This window comes from Mastigoproctus giganteus, chromosome 12 (assembly GCF_048544385.1).
Source record: "Mastigoproctus giganteus isolate SK-2022 chromosome 12, ASM4854438v1, whole genome shotgun sequence".
NCBI classification, from domain to species: Eukaryota; Metazoa; Arthropoda; class Arachnida; order Uropygi; family Thelyphonidae; genus Mastigoproctus; species Mastigoproctus giganteus.
The window spans coordinates 24,546,617-24,567,829 of NC_143586.1; the positions used below are offsets into that span (position 1 = coordinate 24,546,617).

Sequence of the window (21,213 nt, forward strand, 5' to 3'; positions counted from 1 at the left end):
CCTCTATACTTATGGTATCCATCCAAGTATTTATCTGGTATACTCTACACTCCATAGCCACCTTGAACTACTACATCTTAGGCGGAATGCCAGTCACCATCTGTAACGTGTACACGACAGAGTAACCAGCAGCTTTTAGGGCAACTCCTAAGCTGTATTAATGTCAAATTTATCTTCCTCTCTCAGATCCCTGTCTGCTAACTCAGATGATTCTGCTTTTTTTAAAGCACTAGATGCCAACCCGAATATGTTCGCATCAGTCTGAGTATGCAGAAACCATATTCCCAACTAAAGGTCTCTTCGAGAGGTCTTCCTTGAATACAAATTGCCCAATTCCTAAACGATGTACATATAAACTGCGCTATCAAAATTAATCTCTAAGCGTTCAGCAAAAGCGAACTTTCTCACAGGTTCTAATCGATTTATTTTCACTTGAGTCACCTCCTACTCCATTACTCCTTACACTCCATTGCACTTACACTAATAGTTAAATCTAGGGTTGTTAAGTACCATTAGTGCCTGTGCTACTTTGCTCTTCTCTTATTGTCGTTCTGCAACTTTTTAAGTCACTTAACGAGTGAGGCGAGTTTCTCTCTGTGTCGAGGTGCGTGGTAATATGAACCGCTTCAAAATAAATGTGTTGTGTGTGTCAGCCATTTTTAATTCAAATTGCTTCGCCCGCAGGATCTATGACAATATATATTTTATCAACAGAACCGTATAAATTGCACACTCGGTAGAGTAGCACGTTCCGGATTTTTGAATCCTGTTTTTGTAGGTTATGCATATAGCTTAAGTATTCAGGAGAAATTCGTTATTTTTAATAGATAATGTAATAATTCTTCTCCCCATAAGCTCTACAGGACAATGGCCATCAACATTAGCCAAAATGTTAATTCGGATTGGTCCAGTGGGTCCACTTGCCTAAGAAATTAAGATCGCGTCGTCATTTATACCTTCTTCCGGTATAAATGTTGCCATTGTTCAATATTTTTTTAATGTGAGGTATAAATAGTGGGATGGGTTTTCAGCAATCGAATCATCCTAAGAACCAAATACATAATGCACTGTTAAGTACCATTGACTATGAAAACGCATAGTAACAATAACATACAAAAACAGAAATTGGTGTTTAGAAATTATTAATGGAACATAATGCATAAATCTGGCACCGTTCCTGTTTTTTTAAAAGTCCGGTCTACTTATTTTTCCATTGCCCTTGAATGATTACAATCCTAGAAGAAATAATCAAAATGTTTGGGATTTTTGAGGTTCAAATGTAATATTAAAAATAAAACAATTCGCAAAAAAAAAAAAAAAAAAAAAAAAAAAGCGTTACTTAGGAAATTTTTAATCTGCCAAACTACAGGAAATAATCCAATTTTAAAATATCAAATTTCATTTCACCGTATGTTCTGGCTTAATTCAGAAAAATGTGCCAGAATGCTAGATCATAAAATGTCTATTTATTTTTTATTTATTACTATTTTTTGTTTTTTGTTTATGCCTTAAAACAACAAAGACTGTGAAGTGGTGTGACTGTTGTTATGAATGAAAACCCTAATTGCAGAGTAACAATGCATACCTTTTCTGATACTGCCTAACTCGGCCACGATGTTGAAAAAAGCCCATAGAAACATTTTCCACATTGAAGGGATTCGAATGTAGGCCTCTTCAACACGGTATAAAAGGACAGCAGCTGTCACAACTTTACCACCCGCGAGGGGCCAGGAGTAAGCATGATATCAATCTTATTAAAGCACTACACATATCAAATCGATATACATTTGTATAACTAGGTTATTATTATTATTTTTTTAAAATTGGACAATGTTTCAAATAATTACAAGAGATTACTGTATGTGTTGCTATTGTTGTTGTACGGGTTTTAGGCGCATCAGAGACTAAGGCCATATTTTCAGTTTGCTGGACGAAAAACCAGTTTTCTGGAGTTAAAATCATACTGCCCTCCCCTGAGACCGATTAATTCAGTCACGTTGTGAAAAAGATCCATAAAAATTCCTGTCGTCATCGACGGGACTCGAACTCAATTGTTTTTCACCTGTTGTATGGAAGACGGCGATCCTACCAACTGTTCTGAGTGTGTGTGTTAAGTGCAAAAACAACTGAGACTACGTAGCTACAGTGTGTTCTGTCTGTAAATTTTCTGGTCATATTTTCTGTTTGATGAACGTAAAACCATGATTTTATAGGAGAAAAATCCACACAACGCTCGCCTGAGACCGAATCCTGCATCATAGAGATTACTTCAAAAATATAAGATAATTAATTAATTTGATCATTTCAATTTTAATTGTAAAAAACACAATAATGTAGTTTACAGTTCTTGTTAAAATTATTATATCATGAAATTTTATGATGAAATCACAATCATGGATCACGATGCTGTCTAGACGATTACCTCACCAAGAGTGTCGCAAATGATTAAAACCTTTATTCTTCATTTCCACTTCCTGGAGTTTAACGGTACGAAACGATCCAAACAGTATTTTCGTAACTCGTTTCGATACTCAACACGAAAAAACACAGATTCTGGGTCTGCTAAATTTACGAAAGGGTCAATTCAAAACCAATAATAAATTAAATTAAACTTTTTGTAATTTCAGAAAATGTTAATAATGGAATTCATTGGATTTGTTTGTAATTATTAAAACTTATCAGACTTTTCAAGCTCCATCTATGACACCAGCAAACTGTGACGACTGAAGATACATAACCATGCCAATGACAAAGCATGTTTTCATCTCATTTGATTTCCTCACCTTTTGATTTAATCACCTAAATGGAATAAATATGAAAATGAAGCAAGAGCGATTACCGTTATTATAGGCATTGATTTTCTACAAAGGCAGTGCTTCGGTCGCTTAGCAACGAGACCGCGTTTGCCGACTTCAAATTCGTGGTGTTTGTAAACTCTTAATGACTGATTGGAACCTTTTCTGGGTCTTTTCACTTGGTAATGAGCTATTCAGTAAACCGACCTGTAAAACTTACGCAATTACACTCATAATCTAACCAACAGCTACAAAACTAATCACAATTTTAGGAACAGTCTCAGAACACAAAGAGTTTGGAAGAAATGAATGCTATATGTTTCACTGTCCCCATGTGAAGACGAAAGAATGTGTCAAAGAAGAAAGATCAGTTTCACAGTCGGGCAGTGAATTAGTCTGCTGCAGACCATTGCTTCTTAACCTTTACGAAATATGTGCCCCTAACTTTTTTTATATTAAGTACCAAGTTCATCTAACTTTTAAAATTTTGAATTTGAGTTTGATGACGTTTAAGACATACACTTTTGTTTTAAAACAAGTACTGAAGTACCCTCCCCCATATGTTCCCTTTCTTACCCACAATGATTGAGAGCACTTCTTTTTTTTATAATATTAGGATACCTAAATTATAAAGATAGTGAAAAACAAGCACTTGGGGCTCTTCTTACTCAATGCAATTTTAAAGATTCATGATGAACGGTTCAAATTCTTCGTAAGCTCATGAGCGTGCTAAGGTTATGGTCCATGTTATGAGGTAAACAGATGTACAATAGTCCACACAATGGCGCCAATAGGAGAGGAAGGTTGGTTCTGGGCCATGGCATCATGTAAGGGACCTGGATCTGGTGTGGAAGACGAGAGAGAGAGAGAGAGAGAGGGGTGAGGCCCCTGGGCCTATGAGAAGGAAGAGATCAAGATTTTTAAGCGTCTGTATGCAAGCAAAAAGCCCTCGTGCGTAGATCAGTCGGTAGAATCGTCGTCCTCCCAAGACCTGGTGGAAAAGACCTGAGTTCGAATCCTGTCGACGACGTCAGGAATTTTTATGGGTCGGTCGGATTCGCAAAGTGGGTTAGTAGTCGGTCTCAGGAGAGGGTAGCATGGTTTTTCTCCCGGAACTCAGGTTTTTCGGTTTTTCCAGCAAAACCGAAAATCGACCACAGAACACAACTTACAGGCAGTATATACGGCGCAATATAGCCTTAGTTGCTTATGCGCCTAAAATTCTACAAGGAACAAACAAGTAAAAACTGCTATCTCACTAAACAAAACGCTCTAGTAATACTGTATTCCATTCTTCATCTGAGTTCTGTCACGCAGTGCACCAACCAATATATTTTCATGTTTAAAACGGCCCTCATTCGAGAGTCGAAAAATGTCCTGATCTAAAATCACCGAAAATGCAAATTCTTAAACGTAACTTTCTGAGAACAGGATTAATCGAGTGCAGGGATTCGAGCTCGTGGACAAATAAATTCAAGAAACTGTTTCAGTAACTCCACAAAATGCCCAAAATATGAATGAAGATATATTTTGCAATATCACGTGAATTCGAACGCATAGCGTGCATAGCTGTATTTTGTAGGTTAACATTTTTAACGTCCACTACAAGATTCGAACCGATGCATCTGATTTCGATCTAGTTTCTGATTTAATTATTAAAGAGATGTTTAATAAATAACTGGAAAATCATATTTCTCAGACAATTCCTTATTTTATTCTGGAAGCAGTAAGCAGTTGCAGCAAATGATTTTCATTTGTCATCGAATTATGTACATACTAGCTGAAGTATCTGACCTTGTTGGAGGAATTCAATACTTCGTGCATGATAAACGGGTGATTAGCTTTATAGCTTCAGATAAGTTACCGACCCTGATTGTCGCAAAATCAGGTCGGATCCCTTTCCCTTTTGTGACCCGTTTATTTAATTTTAGCTTTTGACATTTTTATTTATATTTGTTCTTTTATATATATATATTTTTTTTTCTTTCTTTTTCTAAATTAGTCTGAAGTTAAAAATTAAGTTTTGGTTTTTTCAAACCATCTCAAATTTCATTAAATCGATAAGCATTTCTTTGTAAGTCAGTCCGCATGTAATAACTCAACTCGCAGTGGACAGATTTTCATGAAATTTTATATTTGACTCTTTTACGGGAATTTGTCCAGCCTTCCCAAATTACATTAAAATCGTACCAACAGAAATGTTGCAATTATTATTTATTTTTATTTATTATTATTTTTTTTTTTCATACGTATCATATAGACTATCCATATATTGCATATTGTAGTCGAAGCACTGTATATTGTTTATTGCCGTGTGCTGATTGAAGGAAAGAATGGGCAATATGGCGGATGAATAGAAACTAAATGTTCTCGATTCTAGCATTTTTTTATAAATCATAAATTATTGCTATTTGCTAACGCGCCTGAAATGCAACGTACTGAGCGCATTAAGTAAACCAGTGGTCTCCTAAATCAACATTTATTAATTATGAAAACCTTAGTTTTTCGAAACGTAACTGAAAATAAAAATTAAAAATAAATGTATTTTTAATGCTTCAATATGCGGCTTTATTTGATCATGCACGTTCAAGTACATGCATTTTGTACTTGACCTTAAATTTAATTTTGTTTTGTATTTTTTTTATTTGTGATTTTAGATATAATGCCTTCCATGTAAATGATTTATAAATATTAAACTTATATATTTACTTTTTTATTCCGGAGTGCGCGCTGGTCCTTTTAAGTAAAATAAGGGTGCGCGAACAAAAAAGTTTGGAGATCACTGAAGTAAACTATCCTTTTTTTTTGTTTTCGAAATATATTTTCAATGAAACTTGGTCAGAAAGAAATACGAAATTGAAAACAAATACCATTATTACTATGATTTAGTAATGGTATTTGTTAATCACAATCGAAAGGGAAAAAACCCCCAGAAATTTGGGAGACTAATTTCAGTGGTGAAACTATCATACTTCCAGGTCTGCCATTGCGAAGGTGGGGAGGGGGGGGGGTTGGACAGCTGATTTGGTTTAGTTGTAATTGAGGCAGAATTTATGGTTTTGCCTCTGGAGTCAAAATCGCTTTCTAATTCACGCTCATAAACTGGAAATATATATATATATATATTTTTAATTTTTTTTTTTTTAAATTGCGGATGTAATAAAAAATAATGAAAACCAATCATAATTTAATATTTTCTAGGTTATATTTTATTTAACTATAATATACAATATTATAACTTATATTATATATTATAGTATAAGTTATATTCTTATTTAATTGTGAAATGTCTTTATCGACATGCAAGACTTTATTTCGTATTATTTTTACTTTTTTTTTTTTGGCTTCAAAAATTATGCTGATCGAAAATTTCAGTAAAATCCCTTAGCACGGAAAAGTGCTTTCAATTTTTATGAATTTTGCTCATTAAATGCCTGCTGTCTGTTGAATGATTGATACAACTTAGGTTTTTTAAATAAAATCCTCCCTAAGAATTTCATTCCCTAGCTCATCCTTGTTATATCAAACAATTCCTTCATCATGAAAAAAAAAGTTAGTCCTGTAGTCTGTCTTTTTATAAGTTAAAGCGATGAAAAATCACGCTACAGTAGCTACTTTGGGCGACATTTTGTTATCATCAGTGGTGCACCCAATTTCTTCTAGCAAGCGTCACCTACTGGGAATAATGCAAAATTTTCGCCAAACGATTTAAAATGTATTGTATTAAAATAAATAAACTTTCTGTTTATACTGTGGGACGACGATACGGTCAGAGGAGTTCACAAGACAGAGAGAGAGAGAATATAACAAACATTACATTGAATTTTCATGAATAACGAAAATCCAGGATTCTTTCACTCGTAAGTTTCGTTCAGTACACTTTTAAATTAACTATATATTAGAAAACATGAAATTTATATCAAATATCATATTTGAATATTACATTCAGACAGCAAACTGAATATTCATTTAAAACTTTCTTAAAAGATTCTCAAGTTTGCAAACGCACCACATATTAGTGTCATTCTTCGTTTGCACCTCCCGCCTTGAGAGCCACACAAAGCAAACTAGGAAACAGTAATGACATTCAATGTCATTACAGTTTCCAACTAGGTCACAAACATACTTACTGAGAACAGTTGGATCTTCTCGATAGACATCATCGCCAACTTCCGCTTGTGCCATTGCTTTTCTCATTTCCTGATTTGGTTTCGTTACCGTGTCACTACGAAGATCGATTGTCACCGTAGTCGCCATGACAAAAAATCGTAAACAAAAATGGTAGACCGAGCAAGAGCACGCGTCGTCTGCTAAGCACACTCGCCCGAATGTTGAGAAGTGCGCGTAAAAATACCCTTCATGGAGTGATAAAGTTAACGTCACTAGACGAGTTCATTTTAAATGATAGGCATGATAACTTTCACGTGAAAATTTTTCCTGAAAGTACACGAAAGGATTAAACGTTACGATACTTAATTTGGAATTTTGTAACAAGCTGTTTATATGTTTGTTACTTCATATACCCAGCAAGAGCTTATGTTAGTCACTTGGATGTCTGAAATGGAAATCGTGCCCTGTAAATTATTTTGGGGATTAAAGAATTTTATTATTATTATATGCCTAATCTATAAATATATCATGGACACGTTAATGAACATCGACACCCACAAACTGGACATAAAAGCCTTTTCACAAAGTTTAAGCAGATATTAGCCTACTTGTATTTTAAAGAATTGAAAATTTAAGAACCAGAGGTTTTTTGAGCATGTTCAGAATTTTATCTATCTAGGTTCGCAGATAAATCAGTCTAACTCTATTACTAATGAAATTAAGTCCCGTGTCCTGAGTGGAAACATGAAAAACTATTGATATCCAAAGTACATTCAGGGTACGGACATCGTCAGATTTGTAAAGAGCCAGAGACTTGCATGGTTGGAACATGTTACGAGTATGGCTGATAACAGAACAACTAAGAGTATAATGAAATGAAAGCCTACGTACCACAGAGAGAGAGAGAGAATATTTGGATCAGTAAGCTCTTATAAGCAGTCTTATAAGTTATAAAACGGAACTCATCAGATAACAGAACTGTACTCCATTTGCCAGGGCTACAATTCACTACAATGGTCTGAGATGGGATCAGAATGAAATTATTATATTAGGGTTACCTGCAATTTAATACATAAACCCGTATTTGTCTGTCTGTAAATTGCGTGTGTTCTCTTGTCGATTTTCCTGTTTTGCTGGACGAAAAAATCCAGTTTCTGAGTGGGGGAAACCTTGCTATCTCCGCCTGAGACCGACTAACTCAGCCACGGAGTGAAAAAAGCCCATTATAGTCAACGACAGGATTCGAACCAATATATGGTTCGAATCAATATATTTTTTAAGAAAATAAACATATATTACTTGATACCTTCTGAACATTTCGCGGACCCCCCCAGAACTGGTCTATGGACCCCCAGTTTGGGAAACGGGGGTCCATAGACCAGTTCTATGGACCCCCAGTTATCGTCTAAACGACGATAACTTGCCATCTTGTGTACAGGACATGTGGCTATCGCACTGAGCAAGCCAAAAAACGGAATGAAGTGGTGTGGTCGCAGCTCCTATTTTTATAAGCATGAATAATTTGAATAATATGCGGCTCTGTTAGGTGGCAGATCGATTTATATTGGATACTCGGAATTTGCAAGCTAGAATGCTTATTATATCAATATTCGCCTTCGGGGACACTATCCACAATAAAATATTCATGAAAAATGTTTTGTTCTGTTAATTTTATCTAGCAGTGTACTACATACAAAAACATTAATAGTGGCATATGATGCAAGAAAGCAAGTTAACACAGACAGCCGAAAAAAACCCTTAAACCTTTGTGGCACGATCACCCCTTTGTTCCCTCACCAACCTCGTTTGCCCTTCTCTGTACTCTTTCGAGCAACTCCACATCTTTCCTAAAATGAGGCCTCCAGACATGTATGCAGTCAAAGTGTGACCTGATCATTGCCTTATACAAAGGGATAATCATCTCCTTATCCCTGCTAGCAAAGTTCCTGTATATCATTAACAAAACCCCATGAGCTGTTCTGGCAACCTGTCTGTACTGCTCTGAAAACTTAATATGTGACTACACAAATACCCCAAGGTCTTTTTCTTTCTCCACTATCCTCAGTGTAGTATCGCATAGTCAGTACGTTACTCTGGGATTACTGCTACCCACATGCAGTACTTTGCATTTGTGAATGTTAAACTCCAGTTGCCACTTCTCAGCCTATCTGCTTAACGTTTCTAGATCCTGTTGCAGTAGCATACTGTCATTAACAACTCTGCCAAATTTCGTATCATCTGCAAACTTGGCCATTAAGTATGATATACCTTCATCAATATCATTGATTAACCCCAGGGACTCATATCTGGTGAGTGTGGGCTTGACATATCCGTCATGTTAAGCCCATTGACATACCCGAATGACGATATCCTTAGCGGGATATCGTCATTCTTCTCTTCCGTGGTGTTCTCATTATATCGTCATTCTTCTCTTCTCGCGTAGGGTAACTTAGAATTTATGTTTTTCTTGGCTGCTGCAGCAAAAGCCTCAGGCTTCCTTGCACCATATGGCTAATAATAATTTGAATTTATTCCCCTCTGAAATGCATAATCTGAGAAAGAGGAAGAATCCCACCAAACTGAGCTCAAACCTTTCGAAGCCTTATACACACCTCAGACAGGAGATCAAAGAGATGCGGCTTATGCAACAAGTAACGACCATCCCGATCATCGTGTCAACCACAGGTATGGTGCCAAAAACCCTACATAACAGCCTAGCAGTAATAGTTCTCCCAGCGAATATCTACAAGATACTCTAGAAAGTCGCCATCGTGAACACCTGTAGGATAGTCAGAGGGTTGCTCCACCAACAGTAACACCAGACATAACGACAACCACCCTGTGTACTTGGCAGCAATACCCGTCAAGAAGTGAAACCCCCAATCAGGGGGAAATTATATAAGAGCAATAATAATAATAAATACAGAAAACAAGAATTGGCCGAACACCAAACCCTGGGGGATTCCGCTAATAACATTAGTCCACGAAGAACAGTGTCCATTGATTACCGCTCTCTATCTTCTCCCTCTCAATTATCCCTTTATTCATAGCAGCAACTTGCCCTTAATGTCACAATACTCTAATTTGTACACCTTTTATGTGTAACAGTATCAAAAGCTTACCTGAAATCTAAGTATATATCAAAATTATTTTTTGCATCCAGTTCATTTGTGACCATATTGAATATCTCATTAAATTGGTCAGACAAGATTTCCCATTAACAAACCCATGCTGTGTCTGAAGTATAACTACATTCTTGTTTAGATGGTCCTTCAGTACTTCTTTAACCAGTAACTCCATTATTTTCCTGGAAACAGAAGTTAAGCTAACAGCTATGTACTTTCTACTGTCACCGTTTGATCCACCTCTGTGAATTGGGGATACAAACGCACATCTCCAGTCCGTGGGGACCTCCCCCCCTCGAATCCAAGGATGCTTTCATAATTATGACTAAGCCTCTGTTTACTTCCTTTTCTGCCCTCCCTAATATAATTGGCTAGATCCCATCCACCCCAGGTGCTTTTCTTATGTTTAACTTCAACAGTTTCTATTTCAGTTTCCTCTCAGTTATTACAAAATAATTTAACTCCTTGTTAGAGTTTTATAAACTTCTGGCCTCCACTTCTCTAGTGAATTCCTCGTGGTGAATGTAGATGCAAAATACTCATTCAGTCTGTCAGTTACCTGAGCTGGATCATCAACAGTCGAACTATCAATATCAAGTGGACCAACTTGATTCGTCCCCTTCCTTACAGAGTCTACATAAATAAAGAAGTCTTTGCTATTTTTCTTTGCGTCCGTTGTCAAAGATTTCTCGCAATCTGCCCTTGCTCGACTAACCTGTTTTGTGACTAGATTACAGACTAGCTTATATCTACCATAGGTTTCTATGTCGCCTGATAATGTATGTGTATCCCATGCATTTTGCTTCTCTGCCACAAGTCTAAGTTCATCTGACATCCATTTAGGACTATACTGTATTTTGAACAGTATTTCTTAGTTGGTATGAAAAGCCTAGTAGCTTCCATGATTAATTCCTTGAATGCTTCCCATTTAGAATTTGCTGTTGGTAACACCATCAGTTGGTTTTTTTCATTCTGCACTGAATTGATGGAACCTTTAGAGTCAGAAAAGATTATATGATGTGTCCTGGTTTGAGAATCTAAGTGCTTAAGAGCGACGTAGATGGTAAAAGGTTCGCAGAGAAATTGCTAAACTCTCTTAGTAGAGAGATACAAGCAATGAAAGCAGGTTAGATAGCAAAAGCACCTACTCGTTTTTCTGACTTCCATCCACATTATATTGAGCATAATTTTGGGATTGGGCAGCATGAACTGGTCTTATTTTTAGGAATGCCTATCCCACTGATTGAAATAACTGCCATATTTGATTAAAATCGTTGTCGACTGATGATTTGCCGGGCGCATCTGTCATCTTGACAGATTTTCAATTTGAAGTAATTTCAATTTGAAGTAATCTCATGAAATCTAATGCCTGCAGGTTTGCTGGCATGAAGTTTGTTTCTGCCATTCGTTGGCCAAATAGGATAAGCATGCAATTCATTGGACTAGTACCAAATAATAATAATAAAAAAAAATTCTAGCACACATAAAGAAAATCAAAATTAACATTGTCATAAACTGGCGCACTGACTGCACTATCCTTCTTATATCAAATAACCTAGCATTGATTTAAAAGTTTCATCAGGATCGGCTGCACAATCATAAACTTTGGTTATGGATTGTTTCAGTTAGGATGACCCAAACGGCTGGTTGTAGGGAAAGAAGGTATCAATATGAAAATTAATTTTACGTTTTATAGCTTGAGGTTTGATATTCTAAGGCTGGACTGAATGTCGCTATTGCTCATACCTGGGCAAATTCTTCCAGGCTGTTTGCAATGTCTTGGGGAGATGAAAGATCATTCCCATTCCAGCTTTTGATTGAAGAGTGAGCTGCTAGAACCTTGCTACTGAGTAGTCTGATGTCTGTGTCCTTATTAAACGATGAAGAGTAGCTGATGCAGGAACCTTTCTTTGCTTTTCTGATGATTTGTCAGGCATTTTCTCTAAATTTATTAGAGCAAAATCCCGATCAAGTAATTATTCAAGATAGTGAAGATAATTTACAAAGAGCAGTATTTAAATTAAACCAAATAACAGAAGAATATAAAGTTAAACTATCTACGATGAAAACTAGAACAATGGCTTTTAAAGGGAAAAATACGGTGAGAACAAAAATAGTTACAGGCAATAAAATATTCGAACAAGTAAAACATTTTAAATATCTAGGATGTGATATAACATATGATGTCAAAGAAGATATGAACCAGAAATTGGCGAAATTTCAAAATATATGTGGAACAATAAAAAGAACTCTGGCTAAGAAAACAAGGAATGAAACACAATTGAAATTTTACAAAGTAATGGCAATACCAATACTTCTTTATGGTTCTGAAACATGGATACCAAAACAAAGACACATTAATAGAATGCAAGCTGCAGAAATGAAAATTTTAAGATATGTTAAAGGATGTACAAAATTGGATAAAATACCAAACGTAAATATTAGAAAGGAATTAAAGATTTACTCAATTAATGGAAAAATTATAGAATACAGACAAAAATGGAAAGAACATGTAGAAAGAATGGAAGATAATAAATTCCCTAAATTAGCTTATACATATAGAGCAAAAGGAAAAAGAGACAGAGGAAGACCAAAGAAAAGATGGGCAGACCTCTTTGAGATCGGAACAGGCTGATCGCCTAATCCATGAAGGAAGATAAGATAAGATAAGATCTCGAAAAATTATATTTGATTTGTTATATGATGTTAGTGCATCGATCGGTTTCCAGTTTCATTGGTAAACTGCCACTTTCTGTAAAAATTGTCATATGACTGCTTCGCTGTTAATGGCTTGCAGATTATTTGTAAATGATCATTAATTAGTGGATCCTGGTGAACTGACCATTCGAAGTAAGAATACAACGTCCTTGAGCAGATCGGGAGGTCAACTGCTGAAGATAATCCATTAGATAGATGTATGTATGTGCGTGTCTGTATTGAGTAAGGTGAGATGATGGACGTCGAATGATGTTTCGATTAGTCACCTTCGTCCTTCTATTTCAGAAAAACTCCACAAAGGGTGTCCATTAAAGTTCCATAATAGGAAAATTAGAGCGGCAGTTGTCTCCAAAAATTATAGTCCTTTAGGACAGAGAGGTATTTTGCAGTAGGTGAATTGAAACCAAAGTCCAACGATAACACGAACTTCAAACGTTTCCATTGAGACCTGTGTAAAAAATACTTTGGATAGAAAATTGTAATTAATATGGAAACGCCGCCATGAAGTTTGTGCATCATTTCTGTCTCGTCTGTACAAAGTTCAGCTTTTTATTCTAAGCTTCACTTAAGAAGTGAGGCGAGTCTCTTGTGTACAAATGTCAGCTGGCTGTATTCGTTTATTAAATAGTAAATATCATTGATATTGCTTAGGAAACCTCTGCAATTCCATTTAATGAAGTGTCATTAATAGAAGATTGCTTTTTGCTAGTAATCTGCTTAAGCTTCCCAGTCTTAGCATGTTTTTTGGACAGAATTGATGAATTCAGACGAATTCATATCATTTTCTGATGTCTCGGGGATTGTTTCTTCTTCTTTCCCTATTTAGTTATGCAGATCCATGTGTGATTCTCTGGTATTAATAACTATTGTTGAGTCCGAGTTTTTTTGTTTAGGTTTTGCATACGACGAAGATCCACTTGCTGGATGAATTGATCAAGCGGTGTTACAAGCTTGCTACGCATTTGCTTGATTCGTGGGTTGTTTTGGTATCGAGAGAACCGTACGTGCGCAGTCAGCGATGTCCAGTAAGATGGAAGGGTTTGTATTGCAACAGTTTTCTTCTGCTAGAATATGGCACATAAGAGAGTGATCAGTGTGGTAAGATTCTTGGTCCTTGAGAGGTTATTTTTTCAACATTCCTACATTCCTGAAAATAATGTTTCGTCTACAATGCCATCTTTCTTGACCAGAATATGTTTGGCTTCAGTAACCTGCTGATCACTTAACTCTTGTAAAGTTCTTCCGAGAAATTCATGAGGTATCCCATCAAAAATGACGTCTTTAGCCGAGTGGTCAGGAACGCCTGCGAAATAGCACACGCTCTTTCTTTGAGTGGACCAGGGTCCAAGCCCGTGATTGCTAAATACGATTAACCGTTGTATTGATTGATTTATTGTTAACTCCACTGACCTGGTTTTGAGTTGTTTCGCTTGAATCAAATGTATCCTCCTTTAAAAAAAGAAGGATACATTTGATTGGTTGACTCCACTTTTGTTCTTTGTAACTAATCGGTGAATTGTTGAACTGGTCATTAATATCATTGATGCGTCTTTGAATAGTGGACTTAGCTTCTTGATTTGTAGAAAGCTCTCAAAGCCCATGATCTTTTTGCCTCTACATTTTCGGCCTCGCCTCATAATGAAAGTTAAGAAATAATTGCAAACCTGTTAGGCCTGACGGTGAAAAAAAAAAAAAAAAAAAAAACAGATTTAAAATAAAGAGAAATACTTATCTGTGAATGGAATTATGATATCACAGCTATTTCGGGATAGATAAATGTAATTTACTGACACTGTTTTGTAATTAAAATTCCTTATACAACAGAAATAATAAAAATCGCACTAGAGCAAAATCCAGAATGAATTAGACACAGCGCCTTCCGGTGCGCCCTCTCACAAGGAATAATGACGAATGTTTTTCGTAATCTTCGAGAGCGAAAAAACAAAACACGACAAATACTTTTAATATTTAATTTAAAATAAATCCAGATTTAAGAAAATATACGAATTTAAAATAGTATTTGTTATTATTTATTTTTTACTGGACAAATATTAAGGAGCTTTCATCATGGTACGCTGGTAATCTTATTAAAGATAACAGTGTTTAAACCATCATATGGCGCATAACACATTTGATTTTTATTGCGATTTTTATCTCCAATATGCTTGGAAAAACAATCTCAGAATGCATTGGTTGTACAAGATAAAATACAAATATAGTCTTCACCATACGTGTTTGTTTATTTATGATTTTATGGGCGTGTGATGATCATCTTCTTTTCAGACTGTACCAAAAAGTGGACTGATGCTCTAATATACTTTGACACGCTTATGAACAAGCAGAGATATTAAATCACAAGAGAAGAAAGTTCCAGGCAATCGTTATCTCGATGGTAGAGAACATTACAGGTAGAGCAGGGGATTACAGGAGACAACAGTGTCCCTACCTGACAACTGATATCGAATTACTCATGAAAAGATGATAATTCGAGGACTTTTGACCTTTCGCCACGTGCACGTATTATCCTAAGAAAAACTGTAATCTCCGCGTTGTAGTTAAAGACACGTCTATTGTTCTTTCTTATCAACACTTCAAATCGAAATTGGTCAAGCAAAGACTTTGCTCGATAACGCTTGACGTCAGCGATTAAGAACACTTTGAAGTTCATGTCGACAAGATAAGATACAAAAGTGCTTTCGCCGTCTTCATGTATTTGAAAACCACAGCGTTGACTAACGTGCATTGGCGCTTGGCACTACAAATTGACCTATCAATCCATAAGAATTTGACATGTTTATAATCACCTCTAAACATTGGTCAATTAAAATGAACTGTTGAGGGCATCTTTAAGTTTCACAGACCGAAGATCACTGGAGTTCGTTTTTTAATCAAGTTGCAAAACTGGACGAGTGTTTACAGATAAATAAGAACAAAATGCTAAATATATATATATATATATATATGTAATACTCTCTACAGAACCAGCAGAGTTGTACATAATATAAAATATAAATTTAAAAATTTCGGAAGTATACAGTGGTATAACTACAAACTCTGTGCCCCTTTCGAGAATTTCGGATGCCGGCCCTGCTCTTTAACAACCATATCACACCCATTGTTTCCCCCGTCTCTTCCCTCCCCGGTGGCGAACCTAACAGTATGGTCGATTCGTCACTGGAAATAGAGAAATATGGTTTTATCGACCTGTTAGGTCAACAAATAGCCTTCAATAACAGATAATTTTTCTCCAGGAATGAAGAGTGTAATCTCTTGTTTTTTTTTTTTTTTTTTTTGTTTTTTTTAATGATTAAATTCTAGACGTAAGTCAGAGGCTGTTGAATCATCACATTGGTTATGTCTGACAGATTTTAAATGTTGCTAAACGTCTACTACCATAAGAAACAGAGGGAAAAAAAACAGAATCACATTTATTTCTTACATTGAACTTCATTTTTTTAACTAATATTTCGTTTATCGTTCATTTTGTTTTCGTTTCATAGGTATTTTAACGCGACTCATTAATTAAAAACTTAGATTTACTTTTCAATCTAGCTGTTCTATCTTGGTGATCTGATAAATGAAAATTGTTTACACAGTTGGAAATTCACATCAGGTGCGAGGTACTCTATGCTTGATTGAACACTGACTCTGTCGTGTATTCTGTCGAAGAAGTGTTGGATACCATAGGTCTGTTACACTTCGTGCTCTCAATTGAGGGACCGAAAGTGCATGTATCGAATTTGAGGTCAGACCCCTTTCAATCATGTTCCAGACATATTCGATCGGAACAGATATGATTTCGCATACTATGTTAGGATATTCATAACTTGAAGAGTCAATCTGGTAACGTGGTTAGCAACGTTACCAGATTGGATTACCTCTCTCGAAATCCATCAATTGGGCATACGGAACAGTTTGTCTACTTCTCGATACTATTCTAGAATACAATAAAATTTTAATCAAAAAAATTATGTTTCATATTTTTTAAAACAGTAATTTCAATTCTAGAATTTGTTCACAAACGGCGTTATATCTCAATTAATACTCCATCAAATTCCCTAAAAATTTGATAATGTATTCCCAATGATATCTCTTAACATTGTCATCACCTTTTGCTCAAAATCAGATCACTCTTTCGTGGTGTTCGGATATCAAGTTTCCGTTTCCTTCAGTATGTATTCAAAACGGAATAAATGAATCGTATACGATATCATATAGGATGATTGTATGATAATTGATGATTGTATGATAATTTGTGTAAAACACAATGTCAATTGCACACTGTATCAGTGCAGTGATAGATAATCATGATAAATGTCGGGACACCTTTACTTCAGGAAAATTTTCAACTAAAAAAAAAAAACATTGCTACCTATAACACGATATATATACAGAGGGTAAGCGCATTAAGAACAAAATAGCACAATTGCTACTATACAGCATATTTATGTAATAATATAAAAATATGTATGTGAAAAAGTTAAGGGAGAACTTCCAAGAATAAAAATGTAAGGCTTTATAAATTAATTAACTATATGGAGAAAATAATGGACTAAAAGTAGTATAATTAGTAAGATGAAGATGAAGGATGGTCAGAAAAAAAAAAGTTAAACAAGACCTAGCTTCAAATTCGGGTGCACGTCCAGGGCACCTTTCTGTTAGAGGCATAAAAATAAAAAAATAAAAAATTAAATTGTAGGAGCATGCAGTGAAATGTTTGCCTCAGTCAAAAAATTAGCTAAGCATGACCCTAAATGGTACCATCTCCTTCAGAAAGATGCTATCATCATTTAGTTTTCTTAACCTTTTTAAAGCTTTATGTACTTCAATCTAGTCCCTACGATTCCAAGTTTACAGAACTCCAGATTTTCTTGGAAAGAATATCCTTTCGGAACCTCAATTAATGTTGTTGCTCTTCTTTGTATTCTTTCCAATAGATTGTGTGTCCTTCCTAAAATGAAGCATCCAAACCTGCATGCAATATTCTAGATTAGATGTGGTCTAGTAATTGATTTATTCAATGGGACAAACTACATTTTATTGTTGCTGAAAAAGTTCCTGTATATCAGTTACAGAACTGTTATGAGTTTTCTTAGCAGCCTGTCTGCACTGGTCGGAAAACTCCAAATCGGACTATACAGTTACAACTCTTAAATCGTTTTTTTTTTTTTTTTCATTCTGAACTGTTAGTTCAGAATAACTAACAATTCAACTAACAGTTCAGATGGAACTGAATATCAGTTCCATCAACGTTTTAGACTGCCATCCCAGGTAGCAAGTACAGCTTGTCTGGAATATCTGAGAGAATATCTCTGATAACCTCAAGGATCAATGTTAATACTTTTTGAAACTAGCCGTATTCATTGATCCAAATAAGTTCAATGGTGATGATAAAGCCTCAGGCACCAAATTATCAATGTATATATATATATATATATATATATATATATATATATATATATATATATAATTATCTATGTAAATGAATCGTAATAATATAAAGCAAATAATTCCGAGAGTTCATAATTGATTATTTCGATTATAGCAAATCATTTGATTATTTCGATTACAGTATACTCTTATCATTAGAATATGGAAAATCATTCCATTATATCGCTCGAATGATTCATTCAATCGTTTCATTCGGTTATCTCATTCGATCGTTTCATTTTATTACTAGTCATTCGATTAACACATCTGGTGAGTATGGGCTTGGCACACCCAGGGCCACACCTTGGCACACTGAATATCATCAGTCCTGAGCTGGATATCATCATTCTTCTCTTTCTTGGTGATTCCCTTCTACTTTTCGCTCTCTCAGGGTAACTAGGGAATTTTTTTTTTTTTTTTTTTTTGGCTGTTGCAGCATAAGCCTCAGGCTTCCTTGCACCATATAGATAATAAATAATTAGTTTGAACCCCGTTGATTCATTTCGGATACTTTAACCTTGTAAAAATTTGTTTTATAGTTTAAATTCGGTTTTTGTTTTGATCTTCGAGTTGCAAATATGTTTACAGCTGCTGAAAAGAGGCACGATCAGACAAATGTAGGAGAAGTATTTTTAATGACTAATTATATGTTTCATAAACTTTAAAGAGAAATTAGAATACATATTGTTATATCAATTTAGAAATGCTAAAGTTGATTGCAATGCATTCAACTTGAATGCATTGCAATCAAGAATTGTGTATGAAATCTGACAATATATCTTGGAATATCTCTCTATACATTAAAAAAGTTTTCATCCTAGTGATATTTATTATTATTATTATTATTATTATTAGCTATATGGTGCAAGGAAGCCGAGGCTTATGCTGCACAAGCCAAAAAAAAAAAAAAAAAAAAAAGAAAAAAAAGAAAAAAATTCCCGAGTTACCTTGAGAGAGAGAAAAGTAGAAGGGAATCACCAAGAAAGAGAAGAATGATGATATCCAGCTCAGGACCTTGGGTGTGCCAAGCCCATACTCACCAGATGTGAGTCCCCGGTGTTAAATTCAAGCCATTGAGAAAAGAAGGCGGGGCAATTACATTGGTCATTTCCGGATTAGATTTCTATCAGTGCGTTATAATGTTGTTATTATACAAATAATAACATTATGCAATACAAAACTAAAATATTTACAATCATATAGAAGAAATCTTTATTGTACAGTAAAGATACAATCTCTAAGCTGGTAAACGTTACATGGAAGGAGCACAAATGAGCAGAATCAGACACTTGCTGTTGTCAATGTAGAGCGCGCCATGGGACTCATGCCAAATGCAAAGTACTGCATGTGGGTAGAAGTAACCCCAGAGAAACGTACCAACTGTGTGGTACTACACTTAAGGTGGTAGAAAATGAAAAAGACCTCGGAGTAATTGTGCAGTCAGATATGAAGTTTTCTGAGCAATGCAGACAGACTGCCAGGGCAGGTCATGCGGTTTTGTCAATGATATATAGGAATTTTGCTAGCAGGAAAAAGGAGGTGATTATCCCTCTGTATAAGGCAATGGTCAGGCCACGCCTTGAGTACTGCGTACAGGTCTGGAGGCCTCATTTTAGGAAGGATGTAGATTTACTTGAGCGTGTACAGAGAAGGGCAACAAGATTGGTGAGGGGAATGAAGGGATCCTCTTACCAAGAGAGGCTTAAGTTCTGCAAATTGCAGTGGCTGGAGACTAGGCACCTGCGCGGTGATCTGATTGAGGTATATAAGGCCTTGAATGGGTTGAGCACGCTGAATTCTGATGGGATCCTTCCACTTGTTCAGATTACGAACCTAAGGGGGCATAAATTCAAATTAAGAAAAGACAGATGTAGATTAGATGTGCGGAAATTTGCCTTTAGCCAGCGGGTGGTTAATTGCTGGAACAAACTTCCATCTGTCGTTGTGGAAGTTGATAGTTTGAATAAATTTAAGGAGGAACTGGACAGGCATTTGGAGGGAATGGTGTGTTTTTTTTTTTTTTTTTTTTTGGCTGATGCTGCATAAGCTCATACACTTGCTTTCTTGCATCAGATGCCACTACTACTACTACTACTTTCGTTGCATTGAAAGACAGCTGCCTCCATAATGTTCACTAACTGGAGATGTGGTTAGTGAACGTTTTGACATCAATTGATGTTCCGTTGTAATATTAGCTGATGAAGGGATCCGATATAACTTGTATATTTGTAAATAGTTTAGCATTTTGGAAGTATTTAAAATATTTGTATAGTTTGTAAATATTTTAGTCCTGCTCTTTCAGATGCAACAATATTTTTCATGCATTATGGATTCATTCACTTTTGTGGATTTATTGGATGATTGTTTTATGCAGCAGCTTGTTCGAGAGGCAACCAGAAAGGGTTGATCTGATCTGGTTATCAGCAGTGATCATTCGTGTATTAAGAATTTGCAGATAAAGGAACCACTAGGTGGTAGTGATCACAGTGTACTAATGTGGGATTTACTTAAAGATGTAATTACCATCAGGGGTAAAGGAAAGGGTTTTTGCTTCCGTAAAGATGAGTACAGTGGTCTCAGACAGTTTTTATATTCTGTACAGTGGGATCAACTGACGATGTTACCAACAGTAAATTCTAAGTGGGAAGCATTCAAGGAATTAATCGTGGATGCTGCTAAAAGTTTCATACCTATTAAGAAATATTGTTCAAGGTTTAGGCCTGAATGGTTATCAAATGAACTAATGAGACTCGTGACAGAGAATAAAAACGCATTGGGATGCATATAAATTATCAAGCGACTCAGAAGCCTATGGCAGATATAAGCCAGTCTGTAATCATGTCACAAAGGAGGTTAGGCAGGCGAAAGCAGAATACGAGAAATCTTTGGCAAAAGATGCTAAGAAAAACAGCAAGGATTTCTTTACTTATATAAACTCTAAAAGGAAGGGGATGAATCAGATTGGTCCACTTGATATCGATGGTTCGACTGTTGATGAACATGCTCAGATAGCAAACAAACTGAATGAGTATTTT

General features: G+C 35.7%; 1 protein-coding gene across 1 annotated transcript in view; it reads right to left on the minus strand.

Annotated features, from left to right (window-relative positions):
• LOC150076795 (uncharacterized) overlaps positions 1 to 7,101 on the minus strand; it is a 34,874-nt gene extending 27,773 nt beyond the window's left edge. The window contains exon 1 of the mRNA XM_090386100.1: positions 6,926 to 7,101. Within this exon, the coding sequence (XP_090242226.1) occupies positions 6,926 to 7,052 (127 nt within the window). The 5' untranslated portion in view covers positions 7,053 to 7,101. The remainder of the gene's footprint in view (positions 1 to 6,925) is intronic.
• Positions 7,102 to 21,213: the final 14,112 nt, after the last annotated feature.